The sequence below is a fragment of the Leuresthes tenuis genome, unplaced genomic scaffold, assembly GCF_036924035.1.
Source record: "Leuresthes tenuis unplaced genomic scaffold, fLeuTen1.0.hap1 SCAF_17, whole genome shotgun sequence".
NCBI lineage: Eukaryota > Metazoa > Chordata > Actinopteri > Atheriniformes > Atherinopsidae > Leuresthes > Leuresthes tenuis.
This window is the reverse complement of record NW_027325371.1, coordinates 15,892,133-15,920,131: the sequence shown is the minus strand read 5'-3', so window position 1 is coordinate 15,920,131 and position 27,999 is coordinate 15,892,133. Positions and strand designations below refer to the sequence as shown.

Below are 27,999 nucleotides of genomic sequence, written 5' to 3'. Positions count from 1 at the left end.
AGCAAATGAGATGTTTTACTGTGGAACTACTCTGCTGTGGAGTGAAAACATCTTATCTGCAAAGTTTCACATGTTTCATGATGTGCTTCAAATATTCAACTCCAGGCAAGACCCTGATGTGCTCATATTAGGAAATAGTTTTGGCAAAGGAAACGAGCCGTTAATGCCGTCATTGGCTTGAGAACATGACATATAATCATGGCAGAGAGTGACAGCGACACCACTCTAAGTATTTTCTTGATGTATCATTGCAGCCTATCTTTCCATTCACAGCTAAATCCGATGGCTTAGATAGTGTTGTTTTATTCATCTTAGGGGTGTGAACAGGTTAAAGAAGTGAACTTGCAAATGGAAGAAAAACCCGCCCTGTCTGGGAAAAACTGAGAGAGGAAATGACTTTATGAAATCAGGGTGGATTAGTCTGTAAGTGAATCCTTGATCTAGCTGCTCCAAATGATGGGGCACAAAAATGAGCCCATGTAAACTTTCATAACTTACAACCCTCTTTCAGAAAAGAGTTGGAACGCTGGGTAAAATATGAGTAAAAAGAGAAGAAGAGAAACCCTTAATTTATAAAAAAAAACCCAGAAACAAATCACTCCAAATAACCCCTTACTGTGTAACAATCCTTTAAAAAGTAATAATGCAGCCAATATGTCCACACAACATGTGGTTGATGTGAAAACGAACAGACCGCATGGTTAAACAGGGGTCGGAATCGTGTGTAGTTCATTAGCACCGATGCAGGCCAGTATCATTGAAACATACTGGAGTTTACTGTCTGATCATCTGTCTCCTCCGAGTTATTTTCCTCCTGGAAACATTCACCCTCCAGCTGAGCATATCACTCAGTGGTACTTGCCGCTCCAGCCTGGACTGCTGCAGACATACTGTATTTGATTACAGCAACAGGCTGATTGGATTACGAGAGGCACTGACTCAAATACCAACAGCAAACAGTGGAGAACTTCCTGCTGAGAAAGAGCGACCGGAGGGGACACATGTGACTCTTTGCACACAGAGACGAGTCAGTCAGGCTGGAATCTGCTGAAGAAAGCTCAACATTTAAACCCTGTTCATGTGTAAGAACTATAAATCCACTTTCTCATTATCAGTCTCCATCTTAGATATCCTAATTTCATTTGAACAATCACCAGAGTGTATCTACAAAGTCCCGATATACAAAGTGTCAGTTCTATAACAAAAACTAATATTTAAAGGAATTTTCATGAACAAAATTATAAATGGAAAGTTAAAAACATGTGATTGAAAATAGATAGTCTGTCAAAAGGAGAATGATGTAAATAGACCATTAATAACACAAGAGATTTCATTCTATGTAACAAAAAAACCCACCAGACCACTGTGTAGTCCAAAGTTTATCATTATCACATTTTATTTTGCAAATTTTTGTTGCCATTTCTATTGGAATGCTAGAGTAGGTCAATATATATTCAATATAAATGACATCTTATTATATATTAATAATTTAGGTTCCTGATTCTGTTCACAAGATCTCATTTAGAGAGATTAGATATGTTAAACCAGAAGTGGACCCTTTGGAGGCACCTTTGCTGCCCTCGTGTGGAAGATGGACCTTTTAACATGCTTTAATATGTCACCTTCCCAACTTCCAGCTTATGCAGGAAGAGTTTGTAAGGATGTAACACATTTAAATTGTTGACAATTGAGACAATTTTTCTTTTTTTCCTGTGTGTGCATTAAAAAAAAAAAAAAACCTGTAACCAACAGTGTCAAAAAACAAAGCAGCCATCTTTATTATTACATACATTTTATTACATAAATGACATAATTTTTGACCGTCTTTAAGCAAAGTCCATGCTGAAAATGACAGATATTTTGGTTTGGTGGAATTGCACAACAGAGCCCTGCATTTCTTTAAGGGATCCGTTTAAGATGTGTGCATTTGTTAACATTAACATTTCTAGAATGAATTAATTTGACCAGAAAGACACCCCACTTCCTCACTGACCCCTGTGCTACCCTCCTCCCTAATCCAGCCATCTGCAAAAGTTCCCTTCAGCCCCAGTTGGACAGGTCTTCATCTGTAGCGGTCAGGATATCGGTGACCAGGCCGGTGCCAATGGTTCTGTTTCCATCTCTCAGAGTGAACCTCTGTCCTTTCTCCAGAACCATCGGCTGGCGCAGCGTGAGCATCAATGACGTGTCCTCACCTGGCATCACCATTTCCTTAAAGAGGATGAAAGCAACAAGAAAACGTATCAACAATCATCACGCTCGTGTTGGGGAACCCCATTTTTATAAACTGGTGGATGCAAAAACCATGCCTACAATACAAAGAACCCACAAATAAGTCCCATAGTGATCGAACCCTGATCTGAACCTTAAAATCAAGTCTCAAACAGCCCTTTGAAGATCGACCCTGCAACGAGACCCGGCCAAAACAGCTAAATTCTCCAAACCTAAAACTGAAAAATGACCTGAAATATTCACACACACACCTTGCCACCAGACAAAGAGACTCGGCAGGCCATGTCCCAGGTGAGTGAAAACATTACGGGCATGAAGTTGGTGACGAACGGCTTGTGTCTGCCTCCCTCCTCTTTACTCAGAACATAGACCTGTAACACAAGAAAACGACGCAGCACTTCAGTTACACGGGGAGTTCATAGACACAGACCAGTCAAACAAAAGCTACAGATTGATACAGCTAATAGAAACCATGTTGAAGGAAAAAGCCTCCTTCAGCCCAGTATTCTGCATGTTAATCATTCGCCATTTTGCTCGATTTGATCTTTCATTATAAATGCACTTCAATGTTACAACAAAATGACTTTAAAATTAAACTCATCGAACGTGACACTGGTTTAATAGAGTGTCTCTCTATGCTCTCACACCTGTGCCATGACTTTCTGATGAGGCATGATGGATCCTGGTTTACACATCACCATCCCTCTCCTCATATCCTCCCTCTTCAGGCCGCGGACCAGAGCGCCCAGGTTATCTCCTGCTTCTGCTCGGTCCAGAGACTTGTGGAACATCTCAATACCTGAACCCAAAAGGATTCAAATCAAGATCAAATAAGCTGAATACACCGAGGTTCACGCAGTATTGGTTCAGTACCAAACTTGTATCATCTTTCAACATACTGTCTGGGCTCAGCAATGGTGCTGTGTGACCAGGAATAAAGTCATTTAATACTCAAAGCATCAACCCAGATGGAAGAATCTCTATCTGCTGAGTTTCATCTGTACATCTAACATGTTTTGGTTTGTGTCCCATATACACAGAGAACACAAGAGGGCCACCTCCGCCATCTTTCTTCTGCTTTTTCTTTAACCCACCTGTAACCACAGACTTGAAGCTGCGACTGTGGCCCACAAACTCACAGTCTTCTCCTTTCTTGATGACGCCCCTCTCCATAGTGCCTGTCACAACTGTGCCTCTGCCTGACGGACAAATGGCAGACTTCAGATTCAGGGCAATCATCATTTCTCAGTTTGAGGAACATATCTAAAATCTTTGGATATGAGATTTTGCAGCTTGTTGTGTCATAACATTTGCCACTATACTTTCAAAAGTAAAACACTCAAATGAGTAACAAGCTACACAACAGTGAATAAATGAATGCAACACAAATTATGGACAACAGTTATGATGTGAAGCCAACAGGACAGACATTCCTCATGAATACACATAAGTATTTGCTAAAGATTTGGGCTTTTCTGTCAGTCTTTTCCTACCTGGGATTGAATAAACCCCTTCGATGGGCAGAAGGAAAGGTTTTTCCAGCTCTCGTTTGGGCAGAGGAACATAGGAATCCACAATCTCCAGCAGCTTCATCACTGCATTCAAACCCAGTTCAGGCTCCCTGTTCTGACACCAAAAAATATCACGTCACATTTCATAGATAACAGAGCCAAATTCAGGCCTGTTAACTGTTAACTGAAAAAACATATCACTGCTGTTAACTGATCATTACAAACTGCGAGAAGACGAATGAGGAGCAGCTTGTCCGTGAATTTGACAATTTAACTCAGTACATTAACACATCACAGGCAGAACTGTATAACAATGCAAAGCCAACACTGCCAGTACCTCCAGGGCGCAGAGGGCGGAGCCGATCACTACAGGCGCATTCTCGCCATCATAACCAAACTCCGTGAGCAGCTCGCGGATCTCGATCTCTACCAGCTCCAACATCTCCTTGTCCTCCACGGCGTCGGCCTTGTTGATGAACACAACCACGTGCTCAACGCCAATCTGCCTGGCGAGCAGAAGGTGCTCGCGTGTCTGAGGCATCTGGCCGTCGGTGGCCGCGACCACCAGGATGCAGCCGTCCATCTGAGCTGTGCCGGTGATCATGTTCTGAGAAACAAAAGCAATGCTTAGCCCCATAAAATAAAATAAAAACAACCAGGCTGTCTCTCACTCAACATGTTCGTTCTGCATGCAGATCGAAAGAAAAGCAGATTACCTTGACGTAGTCGGCATGGCCGGGGCAGTCTGTGTGGGCGTAATGTCTGTTGGCTGTGGTGTATTCCACATGAGAGGCATTGATGGTGATTCCTCTGGCCTTCTCCTCTGGGGCATTGTCAATGTCCTCATATTTTTTATAGTTAGCACCACCAGCATCAGCAAGCACTGAGGACAGGTTAAAATACTAAGATTAAGATCCAAGGTGACTTTACATTTCCTGAAATGTCAGTGAAATTAACTCACTGTGTGGACTTCACAAGTCATCACAGAAATCTGGGCCAGTTGGATAACAGGAGCTTACGTGTAAGTGATTCTACCTTTTGTAATGGCTGCAGTCAGGGTGGTCTTGCCGTGATCAACATGGCCAATCGTTCCGATGTTCACGTGAGGCTTGTCTCTGCTGTATGTCTTCTTAGCCTCTGCAGCGAAGGTCCGCCGGCTCAATGGCACAGCACACTGCACAGCAAATACAAACCCAGGACTTATGGATTGAGTCCATGTTGGAAAGTGTGAAGATAGTAGTCGGTGTGCATACTTACCAGTTTGAATGAGCTGTGCAGAAGGCTTGGCGAGGAAAGCTGAAGGGCTGAGAAGAGGGAATGAAATGATCAGAATCATAGGAATTTAGATAATGACTTTAGATCGTGGACTGCAGCTTTGTGAAGGTACTATTTTGGTCTCATCCGACCATTAAACATCTTTACAAACAATCCTTCAGTGTTCTTATTTGAGATCAGTTGCTGTCTCCTTGCAGCCCTACCACACACCGTCGTTGTTTACTATACCGTCCTATGGAGGTAACAATTGATCATCTGTTTCCTCATTTCATAGTTTGAATGAATATTACTGGAATACAAACTCTTCTGACTTTTCCAGCCTCATGAGCATCAGCACCTCGGAGATCCTCACAAACCTTCCTTGATCATATCATTTTACACCTTCTGAACATGTTCTGAAGATTAGACATAGTCAAATCCTGGATTTTTAACCAATTTAAGGAATTAACATGGGATTGTCATTCAATTGATTAACTGGGCTTGATAACTAATTTCACCTTCAAATAACAGCCACTGTGCTCATAGACTGGTGACCTATTCAGGGTGTACCCTGCCTCATGCCCTGAGATAATGACCCTGACGTATAGAAAGTGGATGGGTGAAATCACAGCTAATCCTTCAGGGTCACACAAACCCACCACCTACAGATACATGATATTAGGTCATGTTAGACAAAGGAACAATTAAACAAAACAAGAACAGCGCTTTGTGTTACCTTTGTTTCTGGAAGTGAAACAGTGTCTCGATATAAGTTGAATGTCTCTAACGTCTCCTACACGTAACTAGAAAGCTTTTGCTGTTTTGCATCTGCGCCACCGAGAAGTTCCTCTGGAATAAATAACGGTTATATCAGACTACAAGAAGCTCTGCAGCAGCGAACATCAAGCGCGCGAACCATATCAATCCGAGTCGACAGCAACACTGTCATTAAGATAATATCTGCTAGGTACAATGTAGGGTTTACTATCCATGTGTTCTGCATTAAATAAACGTGTTACTTAATTCCATCTATCCTTGTACTGGTCTTCATCCTCATTAGCTCTATCGTTAGCTAACCCTACTGGTAACGTGACCTTGCTCTGCTATCGGATGAGACGGCATCGTCTCCTTTTGATGTTTTCACTTATTTGTGCTCAACCAAATAAGCTCTTCCATCATTTTAGAAATAAACTAAGGTACTTTAGCTCAAATGACAATCACGGATCCATACAGAATCGTGTAGCAAGAAAGAATTAAATAACTTTACCGGAGAAACATGCACGCAAGCCCACAAGCGCCGCCATCTTGGATGGTTAGACAAACCAAAGACAATCAAAATATCAAGATAGTTCCCCGACGAGTTTCAAAGCTGTCGCACCAAATAGCTATATGCCATGTGTCAGACGAATAATGCTTTTTTACCTCTTGTTACGATGGATATCATGTCAACAAAAGCAACTAATAGTAATAGTAGTACTGGTATACACTGAGTCAAAACTATCAAAAATAACTATATAATAGACAAAATTAGAATATAACGGGTCCAGTTTAACTGTAAAAGCCACAAGCTGTCATCTCACTGTCGCACTCATTTTGTACTTTACAAATCTGTTAACATCCAGAAAGTAATGATGTAAACGTATTTAGATATCTAGTAGATATACAACATAGCTTATAGATAACATATTATAACATTCTGAAATGTAAGACTTTTCTTCTTTCGATAGCAGCAAAGAAAATTTTGACATTAAGATACTTGTTTCAGCTTCACTGATACTCTTCGTAAGTTACGCATACAAACTGAGCTATTTTACCTTAACTATGCTAGTATGGTGGCACTGGCTGTCGTGACTTTTAAATATAAAGACTGTATTGTCTGTTTACAGCCGTGTATTGATTTTTAGAGGAATTGGTTTGATTTGATGTAGAGTGTGTGAATTTTCTTATTACTTTGTCGGGATCGCAGACTTTATAGAGTACCTCAAAATCAATTTACTTGCCCGTTTGGTTGACATTTTACGGTAAAACATGGCGGCCTCCATGTCACTCGTGAGATGAGCTAGCTAGAATGTTCTAGCGCATTCGCGTGTCTGTGTTTATAAGGAGATAAACCTTGCTGCATAGTTAGAGATAAACAGTGTGTTGTTGAGTTACGGTTCAGAAGGATTTTCCAGATGTAAGTTGTGGTATTAGTCTGCTGCTATTTTTGTAAGTATGTTGTTTTAACAAATTAATCAAACTGCACTCACTACAGTATTTAAGGTAGTGCTAACAGTAAGTTTGAGATTAACTCCTGAGTTTGATCCTTGTGTATTCATATATCATTCAGTGGCGTTTCATAAATCTGCTTGTTCGTGACTTGTTGGTTTTTCTTGTTTCCTTGTACAGTTGTGAAGATCATGTCAGAAAACAGGCAGAACAGGAGATATCCCCAGAATCTCCAGGGGGTCCTGCAGCTGGCAGTGGACACTGGATCAGCCGCAGAGGGTCAAGCTCCTGTTGAGCCCATGTCAGAGGAGGTAAGTGCGTCTCATCTCAGTAAACCCTCCCACCCGAGACGTTTGATGATCTTTTATAAGGGATTTCTATTGCTCCATCTCACACACTTCCACCAACAAACAACCCACAACAGATCAGGCTGCAATTCCGCTTACAGAGAATGCCAGACTCAAACAAATTGAATATGATGTTGCCTATTTCTTCTCTTATTTCCGCTTGTATAAATCTTTTATTTGTTTTTATGCTTTAGTTGCACCTGCCTCAGATGACCAGATGGAAATATTACATTGTCATACTGTTTACAGCTTAAACATAAAAAGCAAAAACATATGATGCAAATTCATGCATCCAACGAAGTGGGGCCATGTTTCTATTGGGAGTTTTTGAATGGTTTTAGGTTTGGGCAAGACACTGATATCCCCATCCTTGTTCAAGTTTATTGGGACACATAAAAGAAAATCTTCCACCAGAGGGTTTTCATTCTGCATGACAAACAGCCTCACACTCTTTGTTCCAGAGGCAAACGTGGCTGAGAGAAGCTCTTTCAGAAATCTGCAAAGGCCAGATGGATGAAGTGGAGCAGATGAAGCAGTGCCTGGCTGTCCTACGCAGAGAGGAAATGGGTGAAAAGGAGGGAGATGGAGAGGAAGAGAGGGAAGAGGATGATGACGATGAGCGGGAAACGGCCTTCGAGATGTTGTCTGAGTTGTGTGAGAACCTTGACAATGCCAGAGGTTTGTGGTGAATGATATTAGAGGTGACGTTCATAAAAAGAGCTCAGATGTTAGCATTGACCCAACAGTATGAGATAGTCAGAGGTGATGGATGAAAATAAAATGTGCTGACTGCATCCTGTCTACACAGATCTGATGGTTCTTGGTGGACTGGAGTTGTGCGTCTCCAAGTATCTGTGTCATGTCCAAAGTGGGCTGAGGTGGCGTGCTGCCCAGCTTATCGCCTCCTGTTCCCAGAACATGCCTCAGGTGCAGGACCATTTGCTTAGCATTGGGGTGCTGCCAAAGCTGCTGCAGCTAACAGATTCAGACCCCCACCCCACCGTCAGAGTTAAAGCTCTTTATGCTTGCTCCTGTGAGTAGAGCTGAAGCACACACAGACAATTTCCGAACATTTTTAGATGCACAAACTGCCTGATATTGCTCCATACATTTATGTTGCTATCATGGATGAGCCAAAGCATTCTGACCATACACAGATGTGTCGGCTGCTCAAACTCTCAAATCACAAGGCCTAAAGTATCTGCTGCTCACACCCTGGAGCCAAATCGATGCAACAGATTTCAGAAATCTCAAAGGATTGGAGCTTTTACAGCAGCATGTGAAGCTGAGAGTTTCAGAATGTTTTTGCTCATCCATGTGAACTGTAGCGCACGGAACTAAAACGTCTGGTGTTTAACGGTAGGTCTGGTCAGAGAGCAGGAGGCCGGGCTCCAGGCCTTCCTGGCCCATGATGGGTTTTCGGTGCTGATGAGAGGCATGCAGTCGGAAAGCGAGAAGCTCAGGACCAAGTCTGCTTTCCTTCTGCTCAATCTGCTGACCACACACCCGGAACACAAAGGTAAGAATGCAAAGGCTGCGAGGCAGGACAGTGCTGTTTAAGTTTTAAAAGTGATGGAGGAGTGTTGTGAATGTGAGTGTGTTTTCATTTGGTCGTACACAACAATTGACTGTGAAAGTTGCAGGCTTGAATCTGTAGTTTTAGGACTTAATTTAGTTGGACACACACACCCACACACACACACACACCATATTTGATGTTTAATTATAGAAATGATCAGCTTGTTAAGCTTAAAACTCTTTGCATTGACTGATCTTGGTCTACAACCACTCTCTCTATTTAAAACAAATAATTGTTTATCTTTGAACTCCTCTTGGCTTCATTCCCATGTCCCATAATTTCTAAATTCAGTGGCCAAAATCTGCATTGAACTGAACCGTGGCTTTTTAAGTCACTTTCTATTATTTTAATGTTTATATATTTGTAAGCTCTTGGGTTGTTCATTTAAAATTTCATGATGGAGATGCTTTTGGGGAAAATCGCATAACTTCTAACACAATATTTTTGGTTGAATAAAGGGGAAAAATGTCATGAATTTGACCCCGATGAATGAAGCCACAACAGATCTGTTACTTTGGATGTTAAATTTGAGTGTCCTAGATGTGCTCTTCTCTTTGCCCTTTTTCTCATGATTTTTCAAGCATATTTGCGTATTTGTCCTCCCACAGAAACAGTCGTGTCGATGGGGATGGTGCAGCAGCTGGTGTCAGTTCTCCGCACACCGCATTCAGCTTTCCATGAACATGTGCTCGGTGCTCTTTGCTGGTAAGAAATGTTTCCAGCTAACGGCTAAATGTGTCTTGAGGCTGTCAGTTTGCTCACCACCAGGCAAAAGATAATGACACTTTTTAGGATGTTCCTGCAGTTTTTTTTTTTTTTTTTAATTTTGTGAAAAATAGACGAATCAACAAAACACAGATGGTACACAGAATCATTTTATTCAATAGCTGAGCATTCTGCCCTAGTACAGGCACCTTAAAACATTGTATAAAATTGCAATTTGTTTCCTTTTTGTCTTGCAGATGAAGTAAATGAACAAAATATGCAATCACCTTTTAGTTTGCATTTCTAAAACAATTTCCTGCACAAGTATAAATATGCCCACGAGTCCCCATTTCAAAGGGAGTGCTTGTTGAACTTAACAGGTCAGGCTGTAACCAGAGTCTGACTTAACTGTGCGTGTAAACATACTGAGTGAACCTGAAGTTACTCTCAGTGATGGAAGCGCTTTTACAGCTGCTCAGCCCTCGTTTATTTTCTTTACATTTTTTTAAATGTTTTTTTGTGTGTGTGTTAATAGAAAAACATTATGAAAAGCTTTGAGTACGTCTAAAACACTAAAGAAGTGCTGATTCAGTGCATTTGCTCAAAAACCGGTATTGATTTATTGCGTTCATTACTGTGTTCAACCTTTTTTGTTTTCGTCTGTCTAGTTTGGTAGAGGATTTTCCACAAGGGCTCAAAGACTGCAGGAGTCCCACTCTTGGCCTGGGAGATTTACTCAAACAGCGAGCCAAAGATCTCCAAGGAAAAGATGAATGTCAGGTAAATAAAGTCTTTTTGCCTGACGGTCAAAGATGGAACAAAGACTTTAATGTGCTGTGATCATTCACACTTAAATTTCAGTATTCTTGCTGTATAGTTCTAGGGAAATATGCCTTTTGTTCTGCATTAAACTACAACTGCATTACTGAAAATCTATAATGATTGCATTGTTTCAAATCTATGCATCCAATGGAAAAAAAAATCTCAATATTATGCCCTCTGAAGTCTCTGTTTGTTGTCCACAGGAAGAACTTGACTTCTGTGAGCGTTTGAGAGTTCTGTGTTTCAATGGGCAGCAGTCAGAAGACATTGGGATGGATCGCTGAAGCCATTTTATTTTATTATTTTCCAAAATGTTATTTTTTTTTAACCTTTCTTGTTTTTGAATTAGTACAGAACATTCATGACATGGATCATGGATGCTAAGCAACATTTAGTCTCTTATGACAGTTGCTGTCCATATTTTGCATGTAATCCAGCGGCTGGATTTTACTGTGTAAATAACTGTACTGTACAAAGTTCTTTTTCAAGTCGGCTGTTCCTTTAGTTCAGTGTGTGCTCTTCTTAAATCCTAATTGTAATATCCCTACTGTAGGCGATATATATATAGTGTTTTCTTTTTCTATTTATGTTCAGATACATCCTAGTTTTGATGTAGATACATGTACATCTTTTTCATTATTTGATGCAAGGTTAGGAAAAGAGTAAAGTATTTTAGTACAGGTTATTGACTCGTCAAACAAGACTCACAATGTTGGACATCAGATTTATTTACTCTTAACAAAGCAAAGAACTATTCATGTACATTAAATGGCCAGCTCAAATAATGCCATTGTGTGCAGTTTACACATGAACTTTGAGGTGTCCCAATAATGTTTTAACATTAAACCACAGTATATAAATATTCAAAAATGATATCCACTCAGTGTTTTTTGTCTTGTGTGTGTGCATACATATAGATATATCTTTGGCATTTTATATATGTGGACCCAATCATTGAAATATACAAACTTAAAACTTCTACGGTGTCTTGTTCAAGATGTTTCTGTGAAGCATTGATTGAATTCATCCAGTGCTGACCAATACAACTGTCCACGTTGTGTTTATCTTCCTCTTGTCCTTTTCCCATGGATTGGTAAGAATGGGTTTCCCCAGGAAACAAGGGCAGGGAGGGTACTCCGGATGTTGGGAGTATCGCATGGACACTGTTTAGGTCCTCTTCCATTTAGAAAAGTGATCTTTGTTGTCCACTGCTGATATATCACCCACTGCAATCAGTACCTGTGCTAAATAATATGTAACCATAACAAAAATATGGCCGTACTGCATTGGTGGCACCACCTTGAAAACTTGCAGAGCCAGTGAAGCGTCAGACACCATGAAGGACAAACTTCCCAACAGCGTTGCTACATGGCGTGTTCTAATAGCTAACGCGCCCATTAGAATGATTAAGGCAAAGTAGACCCCTACACCTGGAATTAATAGATCTGACTTTGGTGCCTTCCTCAGGAATGGATAAAGAAATATGTAGAAACCTCCTCCCACCATTAACAGGACCAGATACAGAAAACGTGTCCAGAAGGAGGAGGAAGAGTAGGAGTATGTTGTATAACGTTCGGATAAGAAGGTGAGTGAGTATAGCAGATGAGCCACAGCGAATGCACCCATTCCTGAAACAAATGTGAAATTATGAGCACATAATTGAAATGAACTGTAAGTATGTGTCTTGCAGGTTAGAAATCTTGGTTTGCTGAATTTAATATTTTAAGATTGTGTTTGATAAGCTCGTTATGACGGGTATACTGCTACAGGGGCCTGAATTCTAGATCTCATCAGTGAGTGTGACAACAGGCAAAAGTTTAATTTGTGTGAAGAAAATGGTTCACTTTGAGTTCAGTCAAACAGAGCTCTTACCATGTAGAAAAAGCTCCGGCCATACCAAGCAGCAGTCGCCAACAGCAGAAAAGAGCAGTCCACCTGCCACACCCAGGACACTCTGCCCTCCATTCCAACTCAGCACGGCTGTGGCCAAAAGGACAACTGGTGCTGACTTAAAACCTGCAGACATGACTGATGCAGGGGCATCAGGTGTCCACAAGTAAAAGTACAGGGCTGAAGACAAAAAGAAAGGCAAGAGATAGAGAAGGAGAGCGTAGGACTGATAGAAAGAAAATAACACAAAAAAATGGAAACTTGTTTCAATTTTTCACATAGTAAGGAGCTGAAATTATGATCTTAGACAGTTTTATGCTTTACGTATGCATAAAGCAGTAGTAAGCAACAGAGAAATATTGAACAAAGAGCAAATTGTACCATATTCCTCCTCTGCCGCCGGTCGTAGGCATGTGTCTCAAGGATGTCCATCTTCTCCCAGTCAGCTTTGTTCTGAAATCCAGCAGGTGTCTCAACTTGATTGCAGACGTCTTCTTTCCTATTTTTCCTTGTTATTGTATTTCCACCTTTGCCGCCTTGATTAGATGCACATACGACTCTCAGATGTTTTCCTGTACTCCTTGTCCCAAATCTCTGCTGACTCTTTTAAGGCAAGGCAAGGCAAGTTTATTTGTAGAGCACAATTCATGCACAAGGAAATTCAAAGTGCCTTGTACTTTTAGCTTTCTGGTGTTCCACCGCAATGAACTTTAGACCGATCTGTGCTATCTGATTGCACAGATTATCAATGTTCTCTCTGTTTTGAGTTCTCATGAGCAAATGGCTGATCTTTGCACTTTATGTGCTGGTGTCATCAGTGTATTAGAGCTGGAGAGGTCAAAGTTGATCTATGTGTAATAACTGTGTGTTAAATATACAATATTAAAAGGATTGTTTTTTACTTTAACTTCTGATAATTACTGCTATTAGACATGCACACTTAGGTTTTTGATTAGACAAGTGGAAATGTCCATATTCCCGACTGGAATAGGATCTGATTCTTTTAATCATTTAAAGACTTGATGAGAAAGTATTGTTTCAGCTTAGGGACAATTGTTAACTTTCCAAAACTTAAGCTTGAAAATGTCCAGTTTAAAGGTTTTGAAAGGGGGTTAATATCAATAATGATGTATTGCTTAAGGTCAGTGAATGGCAAGATTGTTTAAAACAAATCCTGTTTTGTTCATTATGTTACAAAAAACATACACTGTTATGTTGTTCAGATTGGGAAAATTTAGGAAAGGTTGATTACTTGTAATTAATAGTTGTTTATGGATCTGAAAGTGAAATTTAAGTTCAAGGAGGGGCCCTGTGTTAATACTGTCACAGGCTGGCAATGATTAACCTGGGCCTCTCTGAGTCAAACTTTGTACTCTGCTTTCCCATGATTCTTTTTAATTTTTGGCTAGCTGTTCCTGCTCATGGTGGGACACATAACTCTGTAGGTTTGTAGGACCATCAGGTGAGGAGAGCAATAAAGGCAGTAATTATTATCCAGGTCAAGAAACAACTGAGAGATATCAGGTAGGGCTTAAGGTCAAATGCTGACATTTATGAATGTGTTTGTGAGTTGGTTTGTCTTAAATGTGACATTTCTGTGCTTTTATCTGGTTGTTTGCTTCCTTTGCACAGAACATGGCAACCAGCTCTGCCACGTTGAGGATTGGAGTTGTAGGATATGGACATCTAGGTCTGAACTCCCTTTCTAAACCCCAAATACACATATTATATAATATTTACTGACAGTGTGTGTGTGATTTAGGACAGTACCTGGTGGGGAAGATTCTTAAAGATGGACCTGCTCAAGGTTTGATTCTGGCTTTTGTCTGGAACAGGAATTCTGACAAGCTCAAGGGTTTAGTTCCTGCTGAGTTCATACTTGAAGATCTGTCATCCTTTGCAGACAGGTTCAAACACACACAGAAATTCACACAAGACTGTGAGCATTTTGTATAATGTGAAGGGCATCTTAGACATGCAACAATCTAAAACATCCCTATTAACCTCAAATCAGTAATCGCTATTTGTTTTACAGGCGATGTGATGTGATCGTAGAGGTTTGCCATCCACAGATAGTGAAAGAATTTGGGCTCCATTTTTTGTCTCAGTCTCACTTCATGGTGAGGTCCTCTTCTGTTTTTTCAGAGTTTTGGTGGCCGAGTAAAATTACAATTACAATACAATGATTGACTGAGTTTTCATTGTTAATCACAGATGTGTCTTCAATTGCACAGAAGCCTAAAATCAAGATTACCAGCACATTTGGACAGAGAAACGCTGTTTGATCTGCAACTATATAGAGAACAATACAGTTTAAAATATAAATAGTTTAATTCATGAAATTAATATTTATGAGGAACATAAATGGAGAATTGTTTTGATGAAGGAAAATCATTCAGTATCCTATGTCTGTGAGTGAGGTTAGAAATGAATTTGAAGGTAAAATCAGAATCACGTGTTTTCAGGCAGTGGGGTGAGAGTCCGGTCCGAGCGGAGGACCTGTTTATTCTCTCATTTTATTCAAAGGAGATCCCTGTGAACCTCAGAGAAAGAGTTTTTGAGAGTAGTCAGACTGGGGAATTAGTATCATCATTTGGAGCAAAGATGGCTTGCCATCATAGATGAACATCATGAATAACAATAAATTCAATGTGAGTAAGCAGTCAATGAGGAAACATACCAACTTCCCAGAGTTGACGCTGTTCAGTATGAATGGACTGATATTCCTTCAAGCTGATGTGCAGAACTGAGCAACAAATACAAGAAATGTTTAAATGCTATTATTGCTGTGCAAAAGGAGTCACAGCAGATACTGAGAGGAAAGGTTCAGATACTTTTGCCCCTTTGGGTTTTCTGTACCTATTTTTAGAGCTTGTGTGGAAGTCATAACTTGCATTTCTGCTTGAATGTAGAAAATTCTACATACTAATCTATGTCTGATCAGTGCCTTGAAATTTCTGTGAAATGTGTGACCATATATATGTATTTCATGTTCATTCAGAGATATACTGGCAGGGGCTTTCAGGTATCATAGGCATTTAAACAAGTAGAAAATAAAGCACTTCACAACAACCTGCTTTACCCTTTTTCCTCCCCTCTTAGGTGGGCTCCCCCTCTGCCCTCTCTGACCCTGATCTGAACCAAAAACTGCGGCAGGCATCTCTACAATATGGTAGAACCCTATACGTCCCCAGTGGTGCATTATGGGGAGGCCAGGACATTCAGAGAATGAATGATAGTGGAACAATGAAGGTAACAGTATGTTGCAGAAGATGTCAGACTGTAGTAAAAGGTACAAGTAAAGGAGCGCATGCAATGGCCATGCTTTACACCATGTTTACTGCGAGAATAATGGAATCAGCTCTGAGTTTTGTTTGGTTTTAAAACTTGTTATATATGAAGCTAATTACGCTTTGCCAGACTAATATGAGGATATCAGCCACTCAATTAGACTCAATTAGTAATTCTAACATTCTAACACTGGCCATGAATGTTTAATGAAAACATCAATTTCAGTTCTTGGATTCCTTCAGGCTTTGTTCATAAGAATGTCCAAGCATCCATCCTGCTTCCGACTGACAGGAGATGTCCTCACTGACTGGACAGAAGGAGAGGGCAGGCGTGTTTTATTCAGAGGCTCGGTGGCAGAGTTGTGTCCACTCGCTCCCAACAATGTCAACACCATGGCAGCCGCAGCGGTAGCTGCAGGATCCCTCGGCTTTAAAGGTGTTCAGGGAGAGATTGTATCCGACACGGCGTAAGTCTCTCTACAAATTTGAAATCAATCAACCATTTGTATCTGGTTGAATTATAAGGTTTCATATTCCTCCACTGCACAGGTTAAGAGACTATCATGTGGTGGAGGTGGAGGTGACAGGGCCTGATGGTTTCTCAGTACACACGGTGAGGAGGAATCCGGCCAGACTCGGGGCCGTAACTGGCAGCGCCACATACAACTCCTTCTGGAATAGTTTACTCGGTAAGTAATGTGGAGTTTGTGAACACTTTCTGAAGCGATTCTGTGGCTCACATATCACTATATAATACATTTTTGGACATAAAAGTGTAAGTAGCATCTAAGTGGTAGAGTGTCCAGTGTTAACCACTTTAGTATATGTTGGACAGTAAAAACCAGCAGCTCTGGTTTAAATACCTTTGAGCAGAAGATACACAGAAATACATATCCCTAAACAAAGGTTATTTTTTTCCATCACCATATTACAATATATATTGGAAATTGTTAGGCATTACTTAAGTCAACAAGTTAGAAATGATGAGTTTTGATAAGCAAAATCTAAATGAGAATCTAACTCTCTTTTTCTCTCAGTTTGCAAAGGTCATGGGGGCAGAGTTTATTTGTGCTAAAGTGGATGAGAACTGTAGAGGATTACCTGCAATGACGGAGGTGGATCCCCGGCCAAATTCCAGATAAATTAAATGGTTTGGAGGATATGCTTCATGGATGCTGGATTCCAGCATTAGTATGTTACTTGGCATTTGAAAACCCACAGACCATTGGATACGTGCATTCTAATAAACAGCATGTGCACAATGAAAAAAGAGCCAGATATCATTTGTAAAATACCTACAGGTATACATTTTATACTTTATTATAAGTTCATCTGGTGCAAGATTGTAACAAATGATATAACTCTTACAGTGGAGTGATAGTGAGAGTGTACATCTGGTAAAAGCCATTCTCATTCTTCCAGTACACATACAAATAATCAGAATGTACGATAGCTCACTTTGGAGCCCTTCCTTTCTAATTTTCCACCTGAAAATAAATCAGCCGTCTCCGAGTACAGTCCTATTTTACCCTCCTCTCTCACCTGTTTTTATTTTGCAAATAAATATGTTCAGAAACATGAGAAAATGATGATTAACCATCTCGGCACGAGCACAAACTTTGACAGATTAAAGGTGTATAGAGTTGTTCATCAGTGATCATCATTGAAAAACTGATACAATAAGGCAAAGAAACAAAAAGAAAAGCACACACCTATTCTCAGAAAGTAAAGCTTTTTCCACATTCTTTACTGATGCTACTTGTTATTGTTGCATGTGTGTGAGCTACATCTTATTTCCATTCTGGGAGGTTTTGTGGTAAACAAGGCATTTGAAAGAAAGCTACAAGGTGAACAGCTGAGTTTGAAGTGCTGCGTCATCTTCACACCAAGTTAAATTAGTGTAGAATGCATTTCCTTGGGTATTTCTCAGGAAAAATATTGCTGACGACAAGCTGGTAAAAAAGAAAAAGAAAAAAAGAAAGAAAAAGGAGGTTTATGTGATATTTTCCCTGCTCTGAGTCACCTTTGAATCAAGTATAAAACCAACCTGCAAAGACTCAATAAACCTTTGTTATTCCATTAACACTTTAGACCTATATTTTCCAGTGTTAGTACACTACTAAATCCAGCAATAATGAATTTTTTTTTTTTACCTCTCCTCGTTGAGTTGTCATTAAACATTTCTTGTTGCTGCATTTACTCTTTAAAGGATACCGCTGGTTGCACTGCTGGTGTAACTGAGACAATACCAAAACATCAAACTGGCAGATATTTGTAGAAATTCTGAGGTACATGTTGGGAAGACACAGACAGTGATGCAAATCTTTCACGACAAGCTTATACTAAATTCATCACAGGCATTCACACAGCTGCGCTTGTGTTTTAAGTTTTAGTACATGGATGACTAATGATTGCAACATATAAGGTTTCACTAGCGAGGCTCAGCATGTACAGTATGCACGGGAGTCTGCCTCAGTTTTTCTCACTCTCAGCGTCATCGCTGTTCCCATTGGCTCCCACGACAGCAGCGGTTTTGTTTTTGAATGGCATGGTGTAGGGTTGGCGGATGTTCACTCGGTCCTTTTCTGCCTCCAGATCTTCGTCGTAGCGCTCATCTTCTTCATTGTCTTCAGCCTCGCTGTGGTGCGGGGAGGAATGACGGGACAGGGCCGGAGATGGAGGAACAGAGGCGGGTCGGGGGTAACGGAAACCTGCAGCCTGAGGATGGGAATAAAAGCAGGAACTCAGTTAGAAGCTAAAAAGTTCTAGCTGCGATTAGCATATCAACAAATCTGTTTACAAAAATCTGCAACCATAAGATGCAAGTTATCTCACCGAGGTGGGCTCATGTGGTTCATATAAGTAGGTGTCAGGGAAGGCTTTAGCCAGGGCCATATGACGGGCAGCTATATAATACTAAAGCAGAAGAGAAGGAAAAAGAAAAAGTCATTTTGAAGTTACTGCATGAAAAAAAAAAAAAAAAAAAAAGAAAAAGAAGAAGATAAAAGACAATCTGTGGGATTCATTTTCTCACCCTGCCAAGGTATCTCCAGTCCAGGAGATCACTGAGGCGCTCAGTTCTATTCCTCTGGATGATCCGCTGGCGCCGGCTCTGCTTGCAGAACTGGAACAGAAAGGAGGTGAGCTGGTTGCACGACTCGTCAATCCCACGGTATCGCCTGTCGAGGATGTAAATGCCTGCGAATGGAAAGGACATGATGTCAAATACTGCAACACTTATTTCGCATCATCTTTTCAAAAAAGCGACTGGAGGAGTAGCTCATTCATAAAACGCACGCACCATATGCTGAAGGATCCGCTATGTGTTCCTCCATGAAACAGCCAAAGCCTGACAGGTTAGTTGAGATTGATGGAATTCCCATGACTGTGCACTCCGCTGATGTTGACAGACAGAGTAAGGTGTGATTACATTTTGACATTATAGACCATTAATACACATAAAATCAGCATTTGTGAGCTATACCTGGTGTATAACCCCAAGGTTCATAGTATGAAGGGAAGACACCAAGATGGCAACCCCTTACAAACTCCTCATAATCCATGGGCAGCAGAGGAGAGGTGGACGAAAGGAACTCTGGATGGAAGATAATCTGAAGGACAGAGAAGTTATTTAGGATTACAGACAGATACTTAGGCTTTAAACATGAGAGCAGAAAAGGGATCCATGACAATAACACCAAGTTAAACAATGGACAAAAATAATTGATGAAGCCTAATGTCTTATAAAGACCTTAAACGAGAAAAAAAAAAATAGTTCATTAAAAGCATTTTTCGACCTAGTCCTGACCAACCTTGACTCGGTCAGTGGAGCTGTTGAAAAGGCCGATGCGGCGGACACAGTTGAGGATGGGGTCGCTGCTGTCCTCCAGCATGTTATGGGTGCAGATTGGAGCCTGGCTCTGTCTCTGAGTCGCAAAGATGGCGCGCTTCATTATAGTGAAATCCTCTTTGTCCAGCATCTTAGACACGTCGGGCAGCTGCCCACTAATTAGTGAGAGAGAGAGAGAAAAAAAAAAAACAGGGCTGATGATGTGCTCTGTGGGGAGTTTGATCTACTGGAGCTGTCTTTATGAATCATGCAATTGAATTTCCTAGTCATAATAGCTTGTTTTGACACTGCAAATAAAAAAGGGCCCATATTGAACAGAATTTGAATATGTAGATCCAGTTCTAATGGAAAACTTATTGTGGGATTTAAAAAACAATGTATTATCAGACATCTCATTCCACATATTACAAGAATCCTGAGGTATGCCGAGGGTGATCGACTTACACGAGAAGTGACTCATAAAGTTTCTTTCCAAAGCGCTCCTTCACGGTCTGAGCAGTATCCCTGTCCAGCACAACAAAGAAGAAAACATGTACATTTAGCATTTTGGTTATCTGACTAATTGTGAACAGTCAAAGTTCAATGCTTGCACTAGAAGCAACTAGATTCACGACACATGAAAAAAACCACCCCTACCAGAGCTGCTTCCTGACAGCTTGGCCCTTCAAAGTCTCCACATTGAAGTTGTTTGTTCGAGCTGGCATGATGAAGAAAGCTATAACAGTCACGTCACTGTGGTTGACCTGTGACAGGCAGACCAAATATATCGGTCAGCTCCTGTAACTTGGACTCAACTCCTTTGAACACATCTGTACGCCTGGTGTGAGAACTTCACACACTTACTCTCAGTAGATAGTTAAGTCTGGCTAAAGCCTCCAAGAAGATGTCGGCTCCTTTGTTGGAGAACTCGTACCTCCCAGCGATAAAAAGGAACAAACACTTGTCCAGGTTGAAGTCAAGATGCCTGAATGTCAAAACAAGCTGCGATCAGCACCATACATTCAATGTACGTACTCAGTTGTTATCTTATTTTAACTTTAACAGCATCAAAAGTTACAGTATTTTACAGTATGTGCTTCAGAATTTGATTGGGCTCATTCTTTTACAACTGTGCTGTTGCAGTGTTGTGTTGTGAGCTCTGACCCATAAAAGTGTCCCCTGACAAACTCCTGAATCCTATTCTTGCTCTGAGCATGGAGGTTTTGAAATTCGTGCATGGCTGAGAACTTCTTTACGTTGAGCCCGTTTGGAGTGACAATGTCTGTATGAGGTGGGAGAAAATTGTGGTTAGCTGACAAGTTAGCTTTTCCGAACCCAAAAAAAAAAAAAAAAAAAAGAGCAGCAATCAGAAATACATGTTCAGTGAAACATAATCTCCTTTTAGTGACAATAACAGATTTCATCTTCGAGGAATCTTCTACAAACCGTGTTATACATCGGCTCGTGTTCACAAACCTGGTTTCCTCTTAAGCAGATACTCTGCTTCAATAGCTGTGATTTGCGACACTGTGGTGAAGACATGGGCACAGTGTGCGGCCGCCCGCTCTATACAGTAGCGATGGTAAATTTGCCGATCACCAGCTTCTTTATCCACGTTGAACTGCGCAAGACAAACGGGACAGACTCCGTTTGACTCCTTTGATATGTAACAAAATGTAGGTATGGTCTCATAAACAAACAAACCCATACCTGTGCAAGGTTGTTGTAGAAATCCACACTTCCAGCACATAGGTAGCGACCCAGAAGTGTAGCATGGGTGGTAAAGATAGTTGCGACCGACAGCTGTCTCTGTCTGCACAGCACCAGGCCCAGGCCAGCCAACCACTCGTGAAAGTGGGCCACGATGTGTGGAGGCTCCTCACTCTGGGCTGCGTACTACGATATGAAAGAACACAGCTTTAATATCAGTTATATTGATTAAACATTAAACCAGACAATACATACATAAGGTTTGTCTCAAGAATTTTCTCTTTTTTTATTCATTCATTTTCTCTTTTCATTGCTTAAGATCATCTTCCTTCACTTAAACCATTTCTGTTTTTCCATTTCTGTGCAGTACCGAGTCTTAAGCCTATTTTGCTTTTATGGAGCCATACTTTCTTGTAATCTGTCTTGTAAGCAGTTGATAGAAGAACTAGTTTTTCAGGCTTTCTGAAGGTTGGCATTGGCTGCTTTTCCACTCATTTTCAGTCCAGTCCTTGTACTCAACCATTTTCAGAGGAATGTGTTGTTTTGTTTGTTAAGGTTCTTGATAGTGACAAGTGAATCATTTAAGCATCAAAAAAAGAAGACACGACTCACCTAAACCAGTGCTGTGCTACACATAACAGACAACTTAGCAAGGAACAGCTTTTAAATTGTGCCTTTAAACCCTTTGGAAAGCAGCCTGTCGCAAAGACAATTTTCAGTTTCAGACAAAGTTTCATCTTTTAAATTTATGCCCACCAGTTCATCTTAAGGCTCTTATAAACCAAACCACTGTAAAGAACCAGTGAGGAGAGACTTTGTGCAAGGTTCCACATGTTGCCAGGTTATGGGAAAATTAAATAGTACTGGAACACAAAGCAATGTGTTCACTTACCAATTACCAGTCAGGACGTGTAATCTACGCCTGCACAGGAAGACATAGCTCACTACTGATTAATGGGATAGTAGTATGCAAGTTATAATATAAGGAAAACAAGAAGACAGTGTAGTTTGAAAAAAAAAAAGAAGAAAAAAAAGTGAACATATGGGTGTGAGCTCTGTGTTTGTTCTAGTAATGTAATAAAGAGCTGGTCTCTCTTGAGTCATGATTATCAGTTGGTCCTTCATCTCTATCGCTTGCTTTGGAGAAGTGAAGATGTAAAATGAGAAGAGATTCTGTGTGACAAGTTCAGTTAGCAGTTAACCTTCCATCACCACTCAGGTTGATTCTTAGTTTAACTGAGCTGTGGTTAGAGCTCAGCTTGGCCATTTAATCGGACCCCTGTCCATGTCCCCGTATACATGCATGGGATCAGAATAATGCAAAGTAACTGAAGATGCATCAGCGCTGTGGACGGCATGAGAAAACATTCAAGCTATTCCGCTGCTTCGAACTTTCTCTGTAAGAGATCACTGAACGCGTCTTTCACATACGTGTAGAGTAACTTTGTCAGATGATGCTATAAAAATCAGGATTTTATTAAAGACAAACTGGAAGTGCTTCTAAGTGGTCACGTGTTGACGCGTATTCTTAAAAGGCTGGTTTTTTAATTCCAATTTCAGACTTTTAGCTGTCTGACAAAAGAAACAGAACAATGTGTGAATGTGAGCAGTTTTACTGGGAATTTGGCTGTGTTCATATTCATTTACGCTAAGTTCGAGCTTGTACGATTTCAATCAAACCTGTTTACATACACGCATTTTATAAAGTCTTGTTTTGCTTGGACTAACACAATACTTTTTAAAAATTTTATCTAAGTGTTGGCTTGGTGTATAAGGAGTCATATGTGCGCTTAAGCGTGTTGACCAAGAGTGGTCAAACTGTTAGTCGCACACACAAACAATGCTGCTGACCTCTCCCAGGAGCCAGGCTGTCAGAAAGCCAAACAGCACGGCATCGTTGGCCTCGCGGTCAAACCACGGCACGCCAATGTCACAAAGCTCCCACAGCTCACGCTTCCAGCGGTCCAGAGACCAGGCGGTGAATCCCACATCAATCAGAACAACATAGGGACTGCCCTCAATAAGCCATCGGCCAAAGTAGACCTGTGGAAAAATGGAGGTTGTGAGAAGCAAAAAAACCAAAAAAACATCACCAACTACTTTTTTTATCCTTTAACATTATTACTTCATTTCTAAGCACTGGGATAAATTAGGGAGGCTGCAGGTTTAAGAGCAACTACTACTTTAAAAAAAGAAAAAAACGTTATAGTTTTTATAGGCGGCTGTAGCTCAGGAGGAAGAGCAGTCGCCCACCAATCGGAAGGTCGGTGGTTTGACTCTGGCTTCCCCAGGCTACATGTCGAAGAGTCCTTGGGCAAGACACTGAACCCCACATTGCCATACCCACACTGGGGTATGAATGTGTATGAATGATTAGAAAAAGCACGTAGTTAAGTAGTTAAGACGTGCTGTATGAGTGTGTGTGAGTGGGGTGAACGTGGCATGTAGTGAAGCGCTTTGAGTGGTCAGTTAGACTAGAAAAGCGCTATACAAGTACAAGTCTATTTACCATTTACCATTTATAGTTGCATAAACGGGATTTGGTTTGTCCTTCGGTCTCTAATCGCAGTGTATGAATTTAATAGCATTCATCCCCTTCATAATAACAAAGTTCAATCACATAATCACACGTTAACCTTGATAGAATTTGTGCCGTTGACACAAAACCACAAAACCACAATAAAGGTCCGTTGACTGTCATCTCAACTATAACCACGACCAAACTGACTAGTTTAACAGACAAATATAGCACCTCAGTAACTAAGAACATTTGAAATACAATCCAACTAGTTTTTGTACAGTTACAGGCTGGGATGCAGGATTCTCAGTAAATGAGATATATGCTTTGTTAAAATGGACGCACTATTCCCCTAAAATAGTGCCACTACCACTCCTACCTTTGACATATAATACCACTGCAATCCATGAGTGACACAGCACAAAACCTTAGAAGTATCATGCTCAGTCATCTATTTCTGGAGTGTGTCTGTGTGAGAGAGCTTGACAGGGAGACACAGTTAGAGCCTCTAACCCTTGTGGGGAAATGTCACTGGATTTTGAGTTGTGATAGGGAAAGGCTGAGTAGAGAGGGAGAGGCTCAGATAAAAGAAGAACCACCTGATTAAGTTTCACGGAGCACTTCCAAAGTATGTACTCAAAGATCTCAATTTATACTCACTGCAAGGATGAGCAGCAATAGTTAACAGTTCTTGGGTGCAACATGTTTAACATTCGCGGCCGTACCTTACAACCACTGGAGTTCATTTTGTCAATGGTTCTCTTCAGCACTGGGTTGGTGGGTTCAATCAGCTCAACTTGAGTGCGCACGTTGCTCTCCACGTAGGGACCCACCAGGAAATAGTTCTCCCCCCATTCCTCTGCGGTCAGACGGGCTTTGGTCTGGATGACGGTGTAGATGCCTCCAACTTCACACATGCAGTAAATACACACACACACACACACACACACACAAAGTCAAGACATAGGTACTGTGTCATTCAACCAATACTAGATTTTTCTTCAGGAGTAAGCTGTGTAAAATAAAAAGTTGAATCACACACATATATATATATAATTAAAGGGTTTTTTTCTCACTTTTTTTTTAACTTATTTTTTTAAAAGCTTTCTAGCAAATCTGCACACACTATGCACTTGCCTTTGTTAGCGACTTCCCAAGCAATTTCAAAATAAACAGCATCTTCCAGATCAAACTCCTCGTCCCATTCCTCCAGTCCCGAGAGGGATGTGACGGACAGACTGCGAGTCAGCGGCATGCTGAATAAAAATAGAACACACTCTGCTGAGAAGGGAGCACCTTACAACTATGTATCAACAAAACATGACTGTCATGTGCTGAGCGTATTTGCCAAGTGGTATTTCGATGAGTGAGCAATTCATACATAGCAACAAGTCTTCTACATCAAGACATATTTATCTTTCTTTTTTTTTTTTTTCCATGCCATAAAAATTCAAGTCAGTCTGATTTTAAGCTCCTTGCCTGACCCGACGTGACAGACAAACTTCTTATTCTGTCAGTGTAAGTTAATCTTATTACGAATACCAGAATAACCTCCAGTATAACTTGCAAATGATGAAGAAGTGAGCAACTTCCTCCTAACCAACAGCTCCATGTATTACGTTAAGTGGCTGTGATGTAAAACTACTCTTTCTCAATTCTATAAAATTCTTTGACATACCTTCTTGAATGATATGTTTCAAGTATTCGAATTTCTTTGGCAACTTTGTAAACTTAATCTTTTGCTGCTGACACAGGGACCCCCTGTTAAACAAACACTGAGAGGTTGAGTAGTATGGATCCAGTAGGAGGGTAACAGAGAATGAACAAAATCTCCTCTGTGTACTAGGTAAGATTGCTAACTAACCTCCACAATCCCCCTCCCAGAAACACATATAGTACCAGTCACAAGTTTGGATACACTCGCCCACTGTTTTTGAAGGAAAATCTTGCATATTTCCTACTATATAGGGTTTTGGATATGAAAAAAAAAAGATAAGAAAAGAAAATAACAATGATTCAACAAATTGTCTTTGTGGGGACTAACTTTTATCTCCCTTTTCACTCTAGCTGTGGTTATTTCCCTGTGACCATCTCAGCACTACAGAGACAGAGGAGTGAAATTACAACTTAGATTTCATGCTTGTGGAAATGATGAAACCCTGTGAACAAATGAGGGAGTGGTGTGAGAAAGGATGTGCGATTGTAAAAAAAAAAAAAAGGACACAGATCAGGTATGAACTTGATCCAGGGGTTGTCATTTTGCCACAGGTCTATGATGCATGAAATGTAATCATATTAGGTGGCGACGCATGGAAAACCACAAAAATGTGGCAGGGAACGTGTCTTCCACTTGTAAAACAATCTTATTGACAACTCTGATGTTATTGACTCCTTTTGCTCGCCTTAAAGTTTGTGTATACTCAAACAACGAGGTGACCTTAGATTCCAAAGTGTTGAGCTGCTGGACATTAGTGACACACGTGAAAGACTGAGTTTAGGCCCACATAGACCAGACCACCATCATGATACAGAAGAACTGATCAAAGTGATGATAAAACAACTTCTTTTGCATTGAAATACATCTCTAAAGTTTCTAAAGGCTATTAAATAAAATACCATTAAATATATAAATAACTCGCCATCCTTGTGCATATTTTGAGAGTAAACAGCACACTGTTGAGGCCGAACTTTGGCACGTCACAGAGTTTCCTTTAGGCTTTCTATATGCACCCGCTTGAATTTCCTTGAAAGCTGGTTACTAAGAATTACCCTACCCAGACTAATATTACTAAGTTTCCAGAGAATTCATCCTCTTGACCTTGCTCAGGTCCGTGCCTCTCATAAACAATGTTGTAACTCTTCTGTAGGCCGACAATTCTGAGAGCTGACAGCTCCGGACCACCGAGTCCCATATCAGACTCGTCTAAAGACTACATGCACTCAAAGCACATCGAAATCTTCTGCAGACCCCTCGGTGGAACATGTACGGCGTTGTGTGCACGTCTGGGCTCCTCATGAGCTGAGATGCGAACGTGACATCAAGCACCCACTGCACAGCTGCTGAAAGGCCGCGTCTGTCCGCGGTTTCCCTGAGGAAGTATGCAGCTATTGTCGGTTTCTAAGCCACAGCGCAAACGTCTACTCACCCTTCGGTTGTGTCCCAACTTCAAGAAGATGAACTAAACATTGGCAGCTGTCGTAGTCCGTCCAAAAAGTAGGAAAACAATAAAGAGTGAGGAGAAGGGGGCGGCTTTGGTTAAACGTCAGCGATTCACGTTGGTTTGATCCGTAATTCGGAGGCAGGGGACGCCCATTGGCTGCGACGCAGGAGGAAGGCCGGGTTGGTGAATGAGGAGTCCCCGCTGTTACATTATTAATGAGCTTTGCTCCTATTGGCCCCGGTATCCATTTGGTCTCCGCCTCTGCACACGGCGTGATGGGAACTGGCAGAGCCTTCCTCAGCAGGGAACGCGATTGGCTTAGCAGAAATTAAAGGGACTAGCAGTGGTTGGCGAATGATTATTTCGCCCACACAAATAAGGAAAGCGTGACCACAGGGACTGTGTTGTTTTTTTTGTTTTTTTTTTTTTTTTTTGCTTACTTGGGGCAATAGAGCAAGAAATGTATTTATTCGGTCTAAAAGAGTCAGAGGGCATGTGTATTTAAGATAAACGTGACCAGTGACATGTCTCTGTTATTTGTCCTGTAGTAACCAATATAGATATATTCCACTGGTCATCATCTGTTTATAACTCAGGCTCACCTAAAGAGTCACACTGCCTTGCCCCGTGCTATAGTGTGTGATTTCTGACTTCAGTGAGCATGTGTGTGCCAAGAAAGAGTACAGAGACCCCCGTAAACTTTTAGAGATAAGTAAAACAAACACATTGAGCAAGTTTAAAAAAAATTGAGATAGGTTTTCTTTATCTGCGGAGGTTGTCAGATAGATACTTTATTTACTGAGTCTCTGCAGGAAATAGTTTCATCACAACAGCAAACAACGGAAACGAAAAATAGCAGTGCAGAGGACAAAAATAGAAAGTACAACACAAGAACAAAAATAGGGACTAGAAATCAATAACTGCACTGTATCTACAGCTGTAC

General features: G+C 40.8%; 5 protein-coding genes across 5 annotated transcripts; 2 read left to right on the top strand and 3 right to left on the bottom strand.

The window, feature by feature from the left end:
- Positions 1–1,754: 1,754 nt before the first annotated feature.
- On the bottom strand, positions 1,755–6,327 carry tufm (Tu translation elongation factor, mitochondrial). Its single transcript, XM_072368877.1, has 10 exons — positions 6,265–6,327; positions 5,001–5,047; positions 4,779–4,917; positions 4,460–4,626; positions 4,081–4,350; positions 3,726–3,858; positions 3,327–3,431; positions 2,880–3,031; positions 2,484–2,603; positions 1,755–2,211 (listed from the first exon to the last, which is right to left on the bottom strand). The coding sequence occupies exons 1-10, from the start codon at positions 6,299–6,301 to the stop codon at positions 2,041–2,043; spliced, it is 1,341 nt and encodes a 446-aa protein (XP_072224978.1). The 5' UTR covers positions 6,302–6,327; the 3' UTR covers positions 1,755–2,040.
- Positions 6,328–7,007: 680 nt separating this feature from the next.
- hspbp1 (HSPA (heat shock 70kDa) binding protein, cytoplasmic cochaperone 1) lies at positions 7,008–11,294 on the top strand. Its single transcript, XM_072369119.1, has 8 exons — positions 7,008–7,173; positions 7,386–7,516; positions 8,014–8,230; positions 8,361–8,585; positions 8,916–9,071; positions 9,740–9,836; positions 10,505–10,616; positions 10,862–11,294. Exons 2-8 carry the CDS (start codon positions 7,397–7,399, stop codon positions 10,940–10,942), a joined length of 1,008 nt encoding a protein of 335 aa, XP_072225220.1. The 5' UTR covers positions 7,008–7,173; positions 7,386–7,396; the 3' UTR covers positions 10,943–11,294.
- A 76-nt stretch (positions 11,295–11,370) lies between these two features.
- On the bottom strand, positions 11,371–13,276 carry tmem86b (transmembrane protein 86B). Its single transcript, XM_072369120.1, has 3 exons — positions 12,930–13,276; positions 12,531–12,774; positions 11,371–12,286 (listed from the first exon to the last, which is right to left on the bottom strand). Exons 1-3 carry the CDS (start codon positions 12,978–12,980, stop codon positions 11,826–11,828), a joined length of 756 nt encoding a protein of 251 aa, XP_072225221.1. The 5' UTR covers positions 12,981–13,276; the 3' UTR covers positions 11,371–11,825.
- Positions 13,277–13,934: 658 nt separating this feature from the next.
- On the top strand, positions 13,935–17,108 carry aspdh (aspartate dehydrogenase domain containing). Its single transcript, XM_072368186.1, has 8 exons — positions 13,935–14,072; positions 14,181–14,238; positions 14,311–14,455; positions 14,584–14,668; positions 15,651–15,800; positions 16,082–16,305; positions 16,388–16,527; positions 16,876–17,108. The coding sequence occupies exons 2-8, from the start codon at positions 14,184–14,186 to the stop codon at positions 16,911–16,913; spliced, it is 837 nt and encodes a 278-aa protein (XP_072224287.1). The 5' UTR covers positions 13,935–14,072; positions 14,181–14,183; the 3' UTR covers positions 16,914–17,108.
- Positions 17,109–17,120: 12 nt separating this feature from the next.
- On the bottom strand, positions 17,121–27,167 carry gys1 (glycogen synthase 1 (muscle)). Its single transcript, XM_072368185.1, has 16 exons — positions 27,042–27,167; positions 25,033–25,151; positions 24,621–24,802; positions 23,229–23,420; positions 21,378–21,563; positions 21,144–21,288; positions 20,832–20,949; positions 20,532–20,652; positions 20,325–20,431; positions 20,133–20,192; positions 19,651–19,843; positions 19,323–19,449; positions 19,140–19,235; positions 18,873–19,036; positions 18,674–18,754; positions 17,121–18,556 (listed from the first exon to the last, which is right to left on the bottom strand). The coding sequence occupies exons 2-16, from the start codon at positions 25,148–25,150 to the stop codon at positions 18,311–18,313; spliced, it is 2,136 nt and encodes a 711-aa protein (XP_072224286.1). The 5' UTR covers position 25,151; positions 27,042–27,167; the 3' UTR covers positions 17,121–18,310.
- Positions 27,168–27,999: the final 832 nt, after the last annotated feature.